This window comes from Lemur catta, chromosome 25 (assembly GCF_020740605.2).
Source record: "Lemur catta isolate mLemCat1 chromosome 25, mLemCat1.pri, whole genome shotgun sequence".
Lineage (NCBI taxonomy): Eukaryota > Metazoa > Chordata > Mammalia > Primates > Lemuridae > Lemur > Lemur catta.
This window is the reverse complement of record NC_059152.1, coordinates 7,721,648-7,739,213: the sequence shown is the minus strand read 5'-3', so window position 1 is coordinate 7,739,213 and position 17,566 is coordinate 7,721,648. Positions and strand designations below refer to the sequence as shown.

Sequence of the window (17,566 nt, the reverse complement as noted above, 5' to 3'; positions counted from 1 at the left end):
GGCAAACAATTATAAGTTGAACCATTGTAAGTCGGGAACTGTCTGTAATGTGTTTAGAATCTATACAATTTGTTACAAATTCTGGCTGCTAAATGGAGCCACTAATATAATAATATCATCCTACATTTGCTTTATACGCTTTGCCCTTCAAAGTGTTGTTCGTATCTAGATACAATTCACGTTCCACTTGCATGTTTTGGCCACTAGTTATGTGCATGGCATTGTGCTGGATACTCTCATATTTCCCTTGTTTTTATGGGAAATCTCGGGGGTCAGGCAGTATTTCACCTGGGGTTTGATGTCTAAGGAGACTTCGGTTGCAGAGGGCCCTGGTACTCGGGGCACTGGAGGGACCCTGACTCAGGGTTCCTTTCCATTTGTCCTTTAGTCACTACTGTGTCCTCCAGTTCTCACATCCTCCTTGGCAGCCTCTGCTGTGCTGTCCCCTGAGCCCACTACTGACACTAAACCGAGTCCTCACCAAGTCCCCCTTCCCATGCTGGGCTTGAGAGCTGTTAGTTGCACATGGTGCGTCAAAGGACACTTTTTATACTGTCTGCTCTTCACTCTTCTATCCTGTCTCCCTTCCCCTGCCCTTTCCGGTAAAACCTACACAGACCTTCTGAGAACCTTTGATAATCTGAAGATCCCCCCAAAAGGAGGCCTACAATTTAAATCCACCTGAGCCTGTTCTGACTTCCCGGAGGTTCCATAGAGCTGATCACTTGCTCTCTTCCACACACTAGGCCTTCGAATCGGTTTTTATTAGCTGTGGTTCACCCTCAAAGTCACAAATCCGACTTTAAATTTGTTTTAAGTAACATTACTTGTAACCCATTGTTCCTCATTCTAATTATTTTTGCCAGTGTGCATTAACTGGTTTCCTTTTCAGATTTGTGCTTTTAACTTGTTTTTTCACAACTGGACTCAGGTATTGTCTCTTGAGCTATTTGTTTTGCTGCAAAGGTGGCTTTCGCTTTGCTAATGAGCACTGCTCGGTGCGTGGATTGACCTGGGCCCTGTAAGCAGAGCTGCAGAAAGAGCCCAGCCTGGGCTTCCCGCAAACCTTTTCCTAACGTACGACCTTGGGCTGGTGACCTGACTTCCCAGAGCCTCAGTTTCTCAGACTGTAAATGGACAGAATAACACCCACTTGGAAGAGTTACTGTAAGCTTTTAAAGATTACAGATAATACATGGCAAAATTATGACTTTCATAATTGGTAGCAATTATTAGTATCAAAATTCTTATTAGTTATCTGGAACTGTTGAAGGTAGCATTATTTTGAACAGTAGAATTTTTCAGGTATCTAGCAAGTGGGTAGTGTTTTACATTCTTAGATTTTTTTTTAATTCCACCAAAAGTATTTCTAAAAGGTACTCTGTGCTTCGCTGCCTTTTTAAACAGGATATACTGATAATAGGCGAAGCTGTTCTTGATAATTCAGATTGATTAAATGAGCCGTGGGTATTATGCTGTGAATACATCTGTATGGGGAGCATGAGCAAATGCAATCATCTTGTTTTTTAAAAAGAACCAAAGCTTACCTTGTACCCTGTCCTCCCGCCTCCCCATTTTCTAATCTCTGTCTCAGAATCATAGAATTAAACTTGCAGGCCTGACTTACTGGGCAATGTGACACAGCTGTTCTTTGGCAAGGCTTAATAACTCAGAAGCATAAATGGCTTTTTGGTCAGTTTGTCCGTGCATGCAGCACTGGGCTTCCTTGGTATCTAGGGAAAAAACGAAATTCTATGAACCTTATTTTCCCATAAAAAGAAATTAAATCATTTCTTTTTTTTCCATTAAATTATGAGTTTTTTTCAAATAAGGATTTTCATTTAAGCAACAAACAGCACAGTATGCCAAACTCTTTAATAGGTTTTACAAAAGCTGCAAACATAGTCTTCACGTGATTTCATTTTATACTGACCTATTCTAACAGGTGAGGTCCAGGGCTGGGGAACCTGCAGCCTCGGGGCCACACGTGGCCCCCTGGATCCTTGAGTGGGGCCTTTTGACTGAATCCGAATTTTACAGAACACATCCTTTTAAGAAAGGGATTTGTTCTGTGACGTTTGGATTTGGTTGAGGGGCTGCGCTTGGGGATCCAGAGGGCCACATGTGGCCTTGAGGCTGCAGCTTCCCACTGAGGATGTAACATGGAACCTCGATTTAAGGAGGTGTTTTTCTTGCTATTGGAAAGAGGCCATTACCTCGGCTGTTGCTTACTCTGGCCCCATTTACGCATCATACGTGGATTCCCACAGCACAGTCAACCAACCACAGCACCTGTGCACCTCTTGCACATGCTTTGTCCGTGGGACATCAAGGGGAAGGACCCATTTGGGGGGAAGTTTACTATCAGCCACAAGTTCATCATCATTCAAACAAGAAGCTATTCTTGCTGACATGACAGCAGACAGCTTCCGCGAAGCTCTCTTATGTTGGAATAGAATTCCAGGCACGAGTGGCACTTACAACCTCAACTTTCCCATAATCATTCAGTCCAACTCATCCTGTGTGTTGCCTTCAGGATGGATCAGCTTTCCCTCCAGATGCCTTTTGCATTAATATTTGATGTCTGGAATAACCCCAGCCTGTGAGCTGAGTCCGTGGATCAGCCTCCAGAAAGGGAGCGATGGTAAAGTCTGCTTTCTCGGAGAGTTGTGCAGTGGTGTCTAGTGAGGCAGCTGCACTGCCTCACGCATGCCAGGCACTTTGTAGTCTGCCCGTGTGCACCCTCGTGCTTTGTAAGCCAAAGAGCAATGTGGGAGGCTAAACGCCTCCACAGCTGCTCTTCCATCCCATCCTCATCCCTTTTCTGGTCTTTGCATTCTTTGTAATCTCCTGTGTCTTACGTTTGTCAGCCTAGGGGAAATTAGAACCTTAAACCCATTTTGGAAAAAACAAACAAACATACAGTTTAGAATAATCCAGCAATTCTACTTCTGGGTACCTATGCAAAAGAATTGACAGCAAGGCCGGGCGCGGTGGCTCACGCCTGTAATCCCAGCACTCTGGGAGGCCGAGACGGGTGGATCACTCGAGGTCAGGAGTTCGAGACCAGCCTGAGCAAGAGCGAGACCCCGTCTCTACTAAAAATAGAAAGAAATTATCTGGCCAACTAAAAATATATAGAGAAAAAATTAGCCAGGCATGGTGGCGCATGCCTGTAGTCCCAGCTACTCGGGAGGCTGAGGCAGGAGGATCGCTTAAGCCCAGGAGTCTGAGGTTGCTGTGAGCTAGGCTGACACCACGGCACTCACTCTAGCCTGGGCAACAGAGCAAGACTCTGTCTCAAAAAAAAAGAAAAAAAAAAGAATTGACAGCAAGATCTCGAAGAGATATGTGCACACCCATGCTCATAGCAGCACTATTCACAATAGCTGAAGAGTAGAAGCAACCAGAGTATCCATTGACAGATGAGTAGATAAACAAATGTGATAAATACATACAATGCAATACCGTTCAGCTTTAAAAAGGAAGGAAATTATGACACATGCCACAACATGGATGACCTTTGAGGACATTATGCTAAGTGAAATAAGCCAGTCACGAAAGGATAAATACCGTATGATTCCGCTTATATAAAGTACCCAGAGTGGTCGGATTCATAGAGACAGAATGGTGGCTGGTTGCCAGGGGCTGAGGGGAGAGGAAGTGGGGAGTTGTTCAACAGGTACAGAGTTTCAGTTTTTTGGCGATGACAAAGTTCTAGAGATCTGTTGCACAACAATGTGAATATAGTTACCAGTGCTGAGCGTTACATTTAAAAATGGATAAGATGGTAATTTTTATGTTATTTGTTTTTTACCATAATTAAAAGTATATACAGATTAAAAATAGGAGCTCTGCAGGAAGCTGGGGCATTTAGGGGAGGCTTGGGGATAGTAGTGAGCAGTGACAAGCAGTGGCCAAACGGTGCAGGAGATGAATGAGAGTTTAGGTTGTAACAGCCTCTGCGCACGGACAAGAGACAAAGTGTTTAATGCAAGGTGAGACGTCTAGTAGGAAGCACCTCACTTAAGGTGGGACCTGACTGTTGGGATTAACCAAACACATTCTGTCATCACCACCTCGACTAAGGGGACTGCCCGTTCCTCACCTTGCACCAGGTCCCTCACTAAGTATTTGGTATATAAATCAATGCATATTAACGTTTTTTTCAAAATTGAATTTTTTCCCACTGGATTAGAGCTAGTCAGAATTGAATTTGGGGTTAAAACTCTAAACATCTGCATCTGAATTTCCCTACCTGTTTCAATTTTATCAGTTTAGATTTTTTTTTCAAAAACTATTTCAGTTTTTTTAACAGCAGGCTTCACCGATGCCCTAGATACTGCCGGTGAAAATTTTTTTACTCTTAGTAAAATTTGAATATTTTTCTCAGCATTACATTAAGTAACACAGTTTTCAGAAATGAAGTCATTTCAGATCTTTCGTTGAATTGTTATCTTTCATAAGCACGATTTTTATGGCAGTTTCTTGGCCTTAATGAATAGTAGCATTTTCCTGTGACCAGCAGCACAATCTTGATGGTGTGCTATAATGGAATTGAAGTGTGTTGGTAAGAAAGACCCTTTTTGTTATCATTATCCTTTTCTTAGAGTATTCATTTTAAATGAAATATGTTTAAATTTCAGAATTTGAACATCTGCTCTTATATTTTTAAATTATGATGTGTATTTGTGGCAATGGCCTGACAATATGAAACCCTTTCTCTGTTGTTTCTTTCGGCATCTAAAAGCATGTGAGTCAGGATCTGGAAGACTCGTCATGTTCTTCAACACAAGGAAAATTTAACCGAGAGCAGTTTTACAAATTTATCATTTTCCCTGGCAAGTGGATCAAAGTCTGGTACGATCGACTTACCTTGTTGGCGTTACTGGATCGGTAAGCGGCTGAGCATGCAAATGTACCATGGAGAGACACAACAATTGCATGCTTCTAAAAAGAAAATTGCCACTTGCTTAGGTTCCCTAGAATATCTTCAAGCTGTGCACCTCTTTGCTGCCAACCCATAGTCAAAGCCAGTAAGATCCTGAAAACTTAAACAGGTGTAATTTAGCAGTTGCAATGGGAGATATGAGAATTGGGTAACATAGTTCATATTTAAGATTAGCTTTGGGGACAGTATTATGCTTTGGTCTACTCATATCTTGCCCCATTTTTGTAGGACAGCTTGAGGCTCGGTCTTTGACACAGGGCCTGGCTCGACTGGGTGTGGGCGTGGGGAGAGGAAGGGGATGAAGTGAGTGATGTCTGCCTCTTCCCCAGACAGGTCAGATTCTCATTGCTCACTTCTGTCTGATGTCCACGAACTTAAATATTAATCCTTCCCCTAAACCCTTTTCGTTTCTCCTTCGATTACCACTGCTCCTCAGGATAAACTGCTATTGGGCTGGAGATGTGGTCACTGGCTGGGAAGGTAGACGAGAGAGGTTAGAGTGGGGTAAGGCATGGTGGAGATGGGGCTAGGTAAGGGGCTAGGACCCATTTATGCCCTCCTCTACTTCAAGATGTGCCAAGGACGGTACTGCGATCTTCAAGGGCTGAGTAGCTCCGACTGAAAGGTTGGTTTAAGCATTCAAGATGCTGTTGTCAACGCTGCCTTAGCAACTGCTGAGCTGCACAGTTGAGTGCCAGCCAGTGTGGGCAATGGGAAACTGGTTGCCTGCCCTGTGGTTGGGCCCCCACTGACTGCTTGTTGCAGTCATGTCTTCACCGGTGTGATCACGTATGAAAAAACTGTAGTCGTGCCAAATTATAACAGCAAATTTCAGGACCCACAAGCCAGGGAATGGAGTTGTAATGGGCTTTCCTAACACCACTGTGTCACCCAAGGGGCACACGCTTAAGAGAAACATTTAATACTTAACTAATAATCCAAGATAATACATTCTGCTAAATGAGGCATTTTCTTGAAATATTAATTATTTTCTGTTACAAAGGAATTATTGAAAGTTAGACTAGCTTGTGTTAACCCTTCATATTAAAAACAAATATTTCTATAGATGTCTATGTTTGTTATTTTGAAATCTAGTTGGTGACAAAAAATTAACTCAAAATCCAAATCCAATGGAGGTCTAACAAAGGATGATGAAGATGACTGTGGTTTATAAAAGTTCATGGTTTTATGGTTTTAATCACCTTTCTTGCAAGTCACAATGGGTTTTTAGATTTTATGCTTAGGAATGACCTAGAAACAGCACTACTCCCTCATCCATAGATACTTTAGTTGATGTGGGAGCCCCTGGGCTCTGGAGGCAGCCCTTGGGAATCAAATCCACTCCCCACTACTTATTAGTGCTGTGATCTTAGGATGGCTACAAAACCTTTCAGTGCCTCACTTGCCTATCTGTGAGATGGGGAAAACCTATACCATAAGGAGGTTATGAGGATGAAATCCCCTTTGCCCACTGAAAGAGTTCTTTAAATGTCAGTTGCTGTTATTGTTATTATTATTACCAGGAATGTGGTCCAGAACTCAGAAAAAAGAAAAATGAGTAAAAAAAGAAAAAATTGAGGGTAGCCAAAATAGATGTTGTCAAATCCAGACACTAAAATTTAGACCCTTAGCGTACCTGAAGTCATCAGTGAGCAGGATGGGTGATCTGTTTTTACAGCTTGGAGTCAATTAAGAGGAGGAAAGAGACTGCATGAACCCATAGCTCACAGCAAGGAAGGAGGAAGAGACCCAAAACACTGACCTAGAAAACCTGAGCAGTTTGGGAACATTGCAAGGAGAGTGTAATCCCCAAACAGCACAGGGAGTGCTGCAAAAATGCAGATGCCCAGGCATGAGATGTCACCACTTCAGTGCAGCCTTTGTGGACCATATAGAGCTCCACCTCATTGACTCATTTTCTTAATTAGGACCGCAATGTTTTCAAAAGATTTGTGCCAAAAAACCCCGGAAATTTCCACAATAAATTTTATACTTTTTTATTATGATAGCTAAATTTTTATTTCCAAAGGCATAAATATATTGCCTTCGAGATTCAGTGGGGGGGGGCATTATATACAAAGTGGATGAAAGAACTCGAATCGCTAAAATTTAAAGTTTAGAAAGAAAAAGTATGCATAATAAAAAACAAACTGTGAGAGCCGGGCAGGAAGTGGAAGAATCAGTGGGTAACAAGCACTGAAACTGAGCTGACCACTGCTATAAACTTCCATCAGTTAAGGTCTTTCCACCTGGTATCTTTCACCTAACTCTTGTGTTCAGGCTGTTCTTCCCTGAAAATATTGCCTTAGTCTCTGAGCAGTAGCTTCATGGTTGCTATAACTGTAGCCTCTTCTAACGTGCTTGTAGTTCTCCATCCATTCTACTCAGATATTTGTGAACTTGTCCTATTCTCCTTGCTTATTTTCTCTTATTTCCTCCTGTAAAACACGGAGGTTTTCTTTGCCTCTATCTAGTTTATCAGGTCAGCACCTAAAATATGAAGCTGTCCATCATTTCAACACTTTATGCAGCAGATATTAACTCAAGCACCGACTCCACACCGGGCTCTGTACTGGGCATTGGGTGTAGAGTGAGTGAGCAAAACAGCCATCGTCCCTCATGGAACTTCCATTCTACTGGGGGGAAGAGCACACTGGAGTAGTTGCCCTGAAAGAAACGCTGAAGGCCTGAGATGGAGGAACCTGGCGAGGAGGGGCACTGATGGGAGAGTGGGCGGTTGGCCAAGGCTTTGCTGCGGAGGAGCCACACGCACTGAGATATAAAATAGGAGCAGGAGCTAGCTACGAGACAGGTAGAGAGGAAATCATCCATGCTTCTCCAGCTGAACTCACTGCCATCACTACCACCGTGAGAATGTGCTCTTACCTCTCCCATCCTTAAAAATCCTTTCTTGACCCCACTTTCTCACCAGCTACCGTCCCATTTCTCTGCTCCCCTTTGGGGCAAAACTCCTCGAAGGGTTGCCTGTGCGTGTGTCCAGTTCCTCTTCTCCTTTTGGAATCCTGCTCCATCCTGGTTCCCCCAGGCACAATACTCCTTTGAACCTGACCTTGTCAAGGTCACCATTGACCTGTCTTTCAGTTCTCATGTTACTAGACCCATTTGCCAGTATTTGACAGTTGATTTCTCCTTTCCTGGTAGATGTTCTTCTTTTGGTTTCTTCTCAAGCCCTTTCTTGGTTTTCCTTCTGCCTTGCTGGCCGCTCCTTCATAGGAAGGGAAGTTTTACAGGTCCCTCTGCCTCTCGACCCCTTAATGTTGGGGTCCCCAGTAGCTGCATGGCTCTTGGTCTATTTTCTATCTCTATCTGCTCTCTTTTCTTTGGTGATTATATTCAGTCTTGTAACATTAAATATGCCAGTGACTCTCAGATTTATTGCTCCAACTTGGACCCATCTCCTATACTCTGGACTTGTGTATCCAGCTACCAAATTGACGTCTCACGATCATAGTCCAAACTGAGCTCCTTTTCTCCACCACACGGAGGCCTGCTTCAGCTGCGGCCTTCCCCATCTCAACTCGTGACAGCCCATCCTTGCAGTTCCTCTGGTTAGACGCCTTGCAGTCATGCCTGAGTCTTCCTTCCTTTCGTACCTGAATTCAGTCTCTCACAGGAAGTTGTGGTCCCTGTTCCTTCCAAATGTACCGACCTCGCCTTTCCAGCTTTAATGCGACCACCTGATCTGAGCCATTCCATCTCTCTCCTGGTTCCTGCACTGGCATCTTGCCGCTTCTCCCTGTCCCCTGTGCCCTGCTCCTAACACAAGACAGCGAGGCTTTTCAATGTCACTGCTCTGCTGACCCCCTTGCAGTGGCTCCCATTTCACGCAGAATGAAAACCCAAGTGCTCACGGTGCCCTCAAGTCCCCCGCGCTGTAGCCGCTCCTGTGCTCTCTGACCTCATCTCCCACCATCACCCGGCACTCTTCCCCACCCCCGCTGGCCTTCCTGTTGTTTTCCAGCCGTGGCAGGCACCTTGCAGCCCAAGACCTGTACACCAGCAATTCCCTCTGCCTGGAACCTTCTTCCCCCGATATCTGCATGGCCAACCCCCTGGCCTTTCCTTGCATCTTGCTCTATTCCTTCTTCTGTTGCACTTATTGTCTTTGCTTACTATATAATATACTTGATTTGGGGGGTTCATATTTACTTTACGGCACCACCTACTAGAAAGGAAGCTCCATCCCTTCTGTTCACTGGTGTATCCCAGCAGCTAGAGCAGGGCTGACCACTGTTGTTGCATGACCCAATGAACTAACTTTCCTTTGAAAATCAGCTCCTCTTCCCAATTTCTGCCATTGATTCCACCATGATCCTTTTTCACCCAGATTGAAATCTTGGAGAGGTCTTTATTCTTTCAATCAGTGCGTCACTGTCCGTAATCCATTTGGGGTCTGTATGGATGAATTATGTCGTAGAGTCAGGGGTCCTTGCCTATTCCCCAGCCATGTCGATTTCCCAGGCTCTGGTTACCTCTCCGGGGAGTGTTGTTTATCCTTGCCCTGGTCTCTTTCCCTTCCAGTATAGCATGTAAAGCTCTTCCAAAAGTACAGCCTCAGTCACCTCACCCCCTGCCCAGTGAGTAAACTGTTTAACTCAGTATTTAAATGTAGCTTAAATGAGAGACCACAGGAGGGGAGTGGTGGGAACCTGGGGGGAGAGTAATGGAGTCCTTCCTGGTGGAGGAGAATCTGGGAGAAAAATACTTTTTTAGGAATTTTATTCCTTCCTGCCAAATAGAAAAAAGTTTTGTTTTTCTTCCTTTGAAATTTGTTTCGTTTTATTTCCAGGGCTCTTAGATGTTTTTAAGTGTACATCGAGATGTTATGAGCACACTGAAGAACACGGAATGGATTTTGTTATATGAACTGGCACTAACCAAATATATTTAGCTCTATTAAAAGTGCATAGTGGAAAATAAATGACACACAAATTTCCCTTTCCACCAAATCTATTTTAGTTCCCCAAATAGTTTTTTAAAAAAATTTTAACTTGAGCATCATGATCTCTGCATACTTGATCTTTCTGTACATCCCTGTGTTACGTTGCTTGTATTATTCTGTAATATGTCAGCTGCAGTCCAGACAAACTAACCATCGTTTCCTTCCCCTGGCTCTTGCCCTCCTTTCTGTTGGGGGCCCAAGGCCGTGCTTCTTGGCAGGCAAAGCTCCAAACTTATTTTACTGCAGTCATTTATTTTTCCAGTTCTTTGAATCTCTTAAATCTATATCTATATCTATATCTATCAGTCAATCATCTGTCTGTCATTATATATAAAAAGTCCCTACCAAATGATTCTTGCACTCAATTGTGTTTCCTTGAGTTTTATCCTTAGTTGTTTCTCCCCTGTTTTCTTTAGCTGTTGGACATCTGGTGTCGGCATTAGATTTGGGTTCGTTTTCACTCATTTATTCCTCCGTTAAAAATGTTCCACAGACTGGAAGAAAACATTTACGAAAGACATATCCGTCAAAGGACTGTTATCCAAAACACACAGAGAATGTTTAAAACTCAGCAGTAAGAAAATGAACAACTTGAAAATGGGCTTAAGGTCTGAACAGATGCCTCACCAAAGAAGATACACAAATAAGCATCTGAAAAGATGGTCCCCCTCATATGTCATTAGAGAATTGCAAACACCGAAATACCACTGCACACACCTATTAGGATGGCAGAAATCCGAAACCCTGAAAACACCAAGGATGCAAAGCTGTAGGATCTTATCATTGGCTGGAATGTAGAATGGTACAGCCTCTTTGGAAGACAGTTCTGCAGTTTCTTACCAAACTAAACATGTTCTTACTACACGACCTAACAATCTCACTCTTGGTATTTACCCAGATGAGTGGAAAACCTATGCCCATGCAAAAACCTGCACATGAATGTTTATAACAGCTTTATTCATAGTTGCTGAAACTTGGAAGCAACCTGGATGCCCTTCAATAGGTGCATGGATAAGTAAACTATGATACATCCACACACTGTAATATTATAAGGGATAAAAAGAAATGAGGCATCGAACCACAAAAAGACATGGAGGAACCTTAAATGCTTCGTACTAAGTGAAAGAAGCTAATCTGAAAAGGCTGCATACTGTAAAGATTCCAACTCCATGATTTTCTGGAAAAGGCGAAACCATGGAGACAGTAAAAGTGGTTGCCAAGGGTGGGCGAGGCACGAATAGGTGGAGCATAGGTGATTTTTAGGGCAGGGAAGCTTCTCTGTATGGTATTATAATGATGGATATATTTGTCCAAACCTATAGAATGCACGACGCTAAGAGTGAACCCTAACGTAAATCACGGACTTTGGGTGACAATGGCGTGTCAGTGCAGGTTCATCAGTTGTGCTGGTCGTGGTGCAGGCTGTGCGTGTGCGTCCGTGGGAGGAGGGAACGTGGGAACTCTGTGCTTTCCCCTCGGTTTTGCCGTGAATCTCAAATGTCTCTAAAAATAGTCTATTCATTTTTAAAAAATGTTCACGATTGCTTACATGCCAGACATGAAGTAGCCACTTATCCCTGTCTAAAAACGATCGCAGTTTAGTGAGGGTGACCAACACGTATAGGAGCAAAAATTGGTGAGGTAAGAAGTATGCTCAGAATTCCTGTGAATGTCCCATCTGAACTCTGGACCTTTTGTTCCCTGGCCTTGTGGTCCACGTTATCCTCCCTTGCTCCATTTTTTAATTTGCACTTTTTTAGAGACAGTGTCTCGCTCTGTCACCCAGGCTGGGGTGCAGTGAGCTCATGATAACTCACCGCAACTTCAAACTCCTGGGCTCAAATGATCCTCCCACCTCAGCCTCATAAGTAGCTGGGACTGTGGGTGCATGCCCCCATTCTCAGCTAATGTTTCTTTCTATTTTTTGTAGAGATGGGGGTCTTGCTATATTTCCCAGGCTGGTCTTGAACTCGTGGCCTCAAGCAATTGTCCCACCTCAGCCTCCCAAAGTGCTGGGATTACAAGCATGAGCCACAACGCCCAGCCCCTTTCTCCATTTCTGCCACTCCTTCCCATGGCCCCACCTTGCATTTTTTTCCTCCCATAGAAGTCTTCCACCTCTGAAGTCCTAAGCCCAGTCTCTGCTCATTGTTCATATCTCCCTCTACCTCCCTCTACCGGTTCCCCAATCCTCTCTAGCACTGTGACCCACCAGCTCTCTCCCATCTCGCAGCCCTTGCAGCCTGGGAAATATAGCAAGACCCCATCTCTACAAAAAATAGAAAGAAAAATTAGCTGAGAATGGGGGCATGCACCCACAGTCCCAGCTCCTTATGAGGCTGAGGTGGGAGGATCATTTGAGCCCAGGAGTTTGAAGTTGTGGTGAGTTATCATCCTGCGTCCTGCTTAGGTTTCAGGATCCAGCCCTGAAGCCCCCTCCTATCAGTACCCTAAAACTCCCTTACCTTGTCCCTTTGTATCTTGTATGGGGAGTCCCACAAGAAAAAAAGTCACCCAGTGAGACAGTGTGGCCATGGCAGGCCCTCTGCACCTTCGGGAGGTTGCAACTCCCTCTCAGCTCTCTGGCTGGAGCTCTCTGAGCTTCCAAAACTGGGCAGCAAACCCTGGCTCCAAAGACTGTATCTGGGAGCAATTTCCTGCCTTCACCAGGTGTTCATGCGACCCCACCCCATTGAAAGGAACCAACGAAGCTCTTTATATGAAACACATTTCATGGTTGTGGATGGAATCGTTAACTGCCTCTCACCAGTAAACCTCACTTAGTGGCTAAGAACATCCACGGGGCTGATATTTCATTTGCTTCAATGACAGAAATCTGGGGCCAAAACCTGGATTTTTGTTTATAAAGCACAAGAATGAGGAAAGAAAGAAACCTGGAAATCTTGTAGCCAGATGTAGAGGGTTGCTTAAGGTAACTACGGTGCTGTCCCAGCCTGTCCTTTTAGAAACACGCAGGTATTCTCTGTTTGAAAGTGGACAAACTTACCTTTCATTTCCTTTGTCTTTGTGTATTTTGCACAGAACTGAAGATGTCAAGGAGAATGTGCTGGCGGTTTTACTCATTGTCCTGGTCTCCCTCCTCGGATTTCTGACACTGAGCCGAGGCTTTTGCAAAGATATGTGGGTGCTCCTCTTCTGCCTGGTCATGGCCGGCTGCCAGTATTCGCTGCTAAAGGCAAGGTCTCGCCTAATTCTTACCAGTAACATGTGTTCTCGCTAATGTGGCCTTGAGATCGTGAGATGATGACACAGACACTTCTGATTTGTGTTTCAGAGCGTTCAGCCCGACCCCGCCTCACCAATACACGTAAGTTTCCAAATGCAGGCAAGTGGCTGGTCTCGTCTGCCTGCGTTAAAGACGGGAAAAGGCCAAAATCTATTCAAAAGGCAAAATCTGTATCTATATCTATATGTTGAATATAAAGATTAGAAATGTTAAATGGGCGTATGAGTGCATGGTGGCCAAGTTCCAGTTGGCTCTGAGAGCATGATGTGGGTGGTACTGGGGGAGGGTCGGGGTGGGGGTCGGAGAGTGTGTGGAGGGGGTTTTCTCTTACACCACATCCATGCCAGGAAACAGCGAGCAGCCTGCTGGGGAAGAATGCAGACTCTGCAGTCAGCCTGCCTGCCTTTGTTTCCAGATTCTTCCGCTTGAGTTTCTGACACTGAGCAAAATACTGGTCCTCTCCATGCCTCGGTTTCCCTATGTGTAAATGAGGCTAATGAAAACACTTATGGGAATTTAATTCACGTAATGTGTGTACAACAGTGCCTGGCACACAGAGATCGCTCAATAAATGTTAGCTATTATTATTAGTAATATCAGTTATGTGGGCAATGAATCATTATTATTTTTTAAATTTATCATATATATTTATGGGATATAAAGTGATGTTTTGGTGTGTGTATACATTGTGGAATGATTAAATCAAGCTAATTAACATATCTATCACCTCACATGTCATTTTTTTTTTTTTCTGGTGAGAACATTTGAAATCTACTCTTTAGCAATTTTCAAGTATATAGTGCGGTGTTATTAACTGTAGTCACCATGCTATACGGTAGGTGTCTGGAACAAATTCCTCCTGTCTGAGTGAAACTTTGTACCCTTTGACCAAGCTTTCCTCGTTCCCCACCCCATCTACTCCAGCCCCTGGGAACCACTATTCTAATCTCTGCTTCTGTGAGTTTGGCTTTCTTATATTTCACATGTAAGTGAGATCCTGCAGTAATTTTCTTTCTGTGCCTGGCTTATTTCGTTTAACCTAATGTCCTTGGGGTTCATCAGTGTTGTTGCAAATGACAGGATCACCTTCTTTTTAAAGGCTGAGTAATATTCCATTGGATGCATGTACCACATTTTCTTTATCCATTCATCCCTTGATGGACACTTAGGTTGATTCCATGTCTTGGCAACTGTGACTAGAGCTGCAATGAACACGGCAGATGTCTCTTCAACATTCTGATTTCATTTCCTTTGTACGTATACCCAGAAGTGGGGTTCCTGGGTCATATGGTAGTTGGATTTTTAATTATTCTGGGAAACCTCCATAGTGTTTGCTATAATGATTGTACCAATTTACATTCCTATCAGCGGTGTACAGGGTTCCCTTTTCTCCACATTTGCACCAACACTGTTCTCTTTTGTCTTTCTGTTAAAAGACTTTTTTTTTCTTTGAGACAGAGTCTCACTCTATCACCCCAGCTAGAGTGCAGTGGTTCTCTGCATCATAGCTCACAGCAACCTCAAACTCCTGGGCTCAAATGATCCTCCTGCCTCAGCCCCCACAAGTAGCCGGGACTACAAGCGCGTGCCACCACACCCAGAGAATTTTTCTATTTCCTCTAGAGATTCCGGGGCGGGGGCGGGTCTCGATCTAGCTCAGGCTGGTCTCGAACTCCTGGCCTCCAGCAATCCTCCTACGTAGGCCTCCCAAAGTGCTAGGATTGTGGGTGTGAGCGACTGCGCCCAGCCCATAAGACCTTTTAACAGGTGTGAGGTGATGTGTCATTGTGGTTTGAAATTGCATTTCCCTGAATCATTATTCTTTTCACATGAAGCTGATCTCTTCCTAGTCCACATTTTCAAGTGTACTGTTACCTTTCATCCCCATAACTTTGGGCCAGTTTGTAACTGCGACTCTGGGCTTACCAATACCGATATGTTGGTGCTCTGGCATTTTTCCGTGAACTCTGAAACACAGGCACGTGGTTTTGTCTGAGCCTGCTGCCCCTTCCCCTTGTTTGGGGCCGTGTACAGGCACTCGGGGAGACAGGCACCACCCTGCAGTTACTCTGGCCCAGGAGGACTCCCCAGCTCTCTGAGCAGCCATCTTTCCTGTGTTGTGGCAAGCCCCTCCGGGTCCCTGGAAGACTCTTCCAGTGAAAGAAAGCTTGATCGTCCCTCTATTGTGCTTTTAAAAGACTCATATCCAGGACTTAGGACTGATTTTAAATCTGTGATAGCTCCTGTTTCACTCACAGTAATTAAGAAAAAGCTTATAATTGGACCATCACATGGTGCACGTTGCTCTCTTGTTAAATTCCTCTGTTTCCCATAATTGGTTGACATGTAATACATCTTCTTTTATCCTGGAGTCTGAATGTCAAGATAAGCAGAAGCAGCATAATTAGGGTATTGAGATGTATTGTTATGATCATCACCAGAAATCTGGGTTAGGTGGTGGGGGCAGAGCTGTGCAGCTTTGCAGCGTTTTGTTCCAGCCCACCCTAGATGCCACGGCACCACCCTCCTGCTTCGGGAAAGCTTCCTTGCTCGTTCCTACACTTCAGCGTCACCGTTTTTCTGGGTGACTCAGGGGAGGGGTGGTCTATGCTATTAAACGTTCCTTTCCTGCATGTCGTTTCAGAAGTAATGCAGAACATGCTAGCACAGGCGGATGGCAAGTACCCCTGCATGATCCTTGTGGATTTGTAATGCCCGTTACTAGGGCTCCTGCCCTGCTCTGCTCTAGGTTGGAGTCATATTGTCTAGTTCCTGCAGGAATGGATCAAGCTGCTGTCCCTTTATCTGAGCAAGCCTGTCACAGCGAGACATTACTTTTCTCACCATCGTAGTAAACATAGACATCTAACCGTGTTTACTGCAGTAATTAATTTGCTTACACAGATTTCTAAGTAGATTAGTCTCTCATTTGAGTTGGTGTTTCTCCAGTAGTGCTAATGAAGAAACAAAACATGGTAGCTATAAAATATTTCCTGCTGCAATCTGGCCAAGCCATGTGGGTATTTAGAAGGCAGATTTATTATCTCCTGTGTGTAGATGGAAAAACTTCAGAGAGGAGATTGTCAAGAGTGTGACCAAAGGTTTGGGGCACAGAGGCAGTTCTCAGGCCTGCTGCTGTCTCCAGTCCTGGCTTGTTTTCATTCACAAGGGGCTGTCGAATGAACCAGACTGCGTTTCAAACCACGCCACTTTGTGCTTTTGTCAGGAGGTGGTTAATTAATAAATTCAGCCAATTCTTGCTCTTAGAGGGATTCACTTATTTTTTCCTTTTTGCTTGTTTCCAGGAGCACAGGTGGCGAATTTTGAGCAAGTTGTTAACACCAGAAGAGAGCAAAATGAAAATAATTTTTTTTTTTTGCATAACACTTGGTGTATTTGAGTTTTAGATACAGAATTAATAATGTAATAGATATGGTACAGGAGCCCCTGGGCCTAAAAGAAATTAGTCTGATTGTAAAAGAACACAGGTAGTATAAATAGGTAGAGTTGTCAAAGTTGTTTCATAAAAACACCTTAAGTTGTGTTCTTTCAATATTCTCTCTCTTTTTTTTTTTTTTGAGGCAGAGTCCTGCTCTGTTGCCTGGGCTAGAGTGCCGTGGCGTCAGCCTAGCTCACAGCAACCTCAAACTCCTGGGTTCAAGTGATCCTCCTGCCTCAGCCTCCCAAGTAGCTGGGACTACAGGCGTGCACCACCATGCCCGGCTAATTTTTTCTATATATTTTCAATTGTCCAGCTAATTTTTTTCTGTTTTTAGTAGAGACGAGGTCTCACTCTTGCTCAGGCTGATTTTGAATTCTTGAGCTCAGATGATCCTCCCGCCTCGGCCTCCCAAAGTGCTGGGACTACAGGCGTGAGCCACCGCGCCCGGCTTTTCAATATTCTCTGTTTGCATATTAAACATGTATGAGGCTGGGTGCAGTGGCTCACGCCTGTAGTCCCAGCACTTTGGGAGGCCGAGGTGGGAGGATTGCTTGAGGCCAGGAGTTTGAGGTTGCAGTGATCTATGATCGTGCCACTGCACTCCAGCCTGGGCGACAGCGTGAGACCCTGCCCCATTAAAAAATAAATAAATAAATAAGAATAAAAGAAAAGAAAACAGCTCTGAGAGAGCTTAGAAAGGTTAGGTGTGGGAGTGAATACTGGAAGCAATCTGAGGATCAGAGACTAGCAATATAGTAACGGGGGATGAGAATATTAATATGCTTATAACAGTAACCACTCATGATAACCCAGAAAGCAAAATTCAGTAGAATTTCTGAGAGGCAGCAATGACTGAAGCAGTGTGCATGGGGATCACCTCTACCAGCCAGAGTCTGAGCCTGCTTTCCCCCCACGGCTGGGGCAGCACCCGGGAATCTGCATTTATAGACATCCCAGGGTGAT

General features: G+C 44.2%; 1 protein-coding gene across 1 annotated transcript in view; it reads left to right on the top strand.

Moving 5' to 3' along the window:
* Positions 1–17,566, top strand: part of PCNX2 (pecanex 2) — a 213,885-nt gene that overhangs the window by 47,938 nt on the left and 148,381 nt on the right. Inside the window, exons 10-12 of the mRNA XM_045537011.1 lie at positions 4,751–4,896; positions 12,957–13,110; positions 13,210–13,242. Of these exons, the coding sequence (XP_045392967.1) occupies positions 4,751–4,896; positions 12,957–13,110; positions 13,210–13,242 (333 nt within the window). The remainder of the gene's footprint in view (positions 1–4,750; positions 4,897–12,956; positions 13,111–13,209; positions 13,243–17,566) is intronic.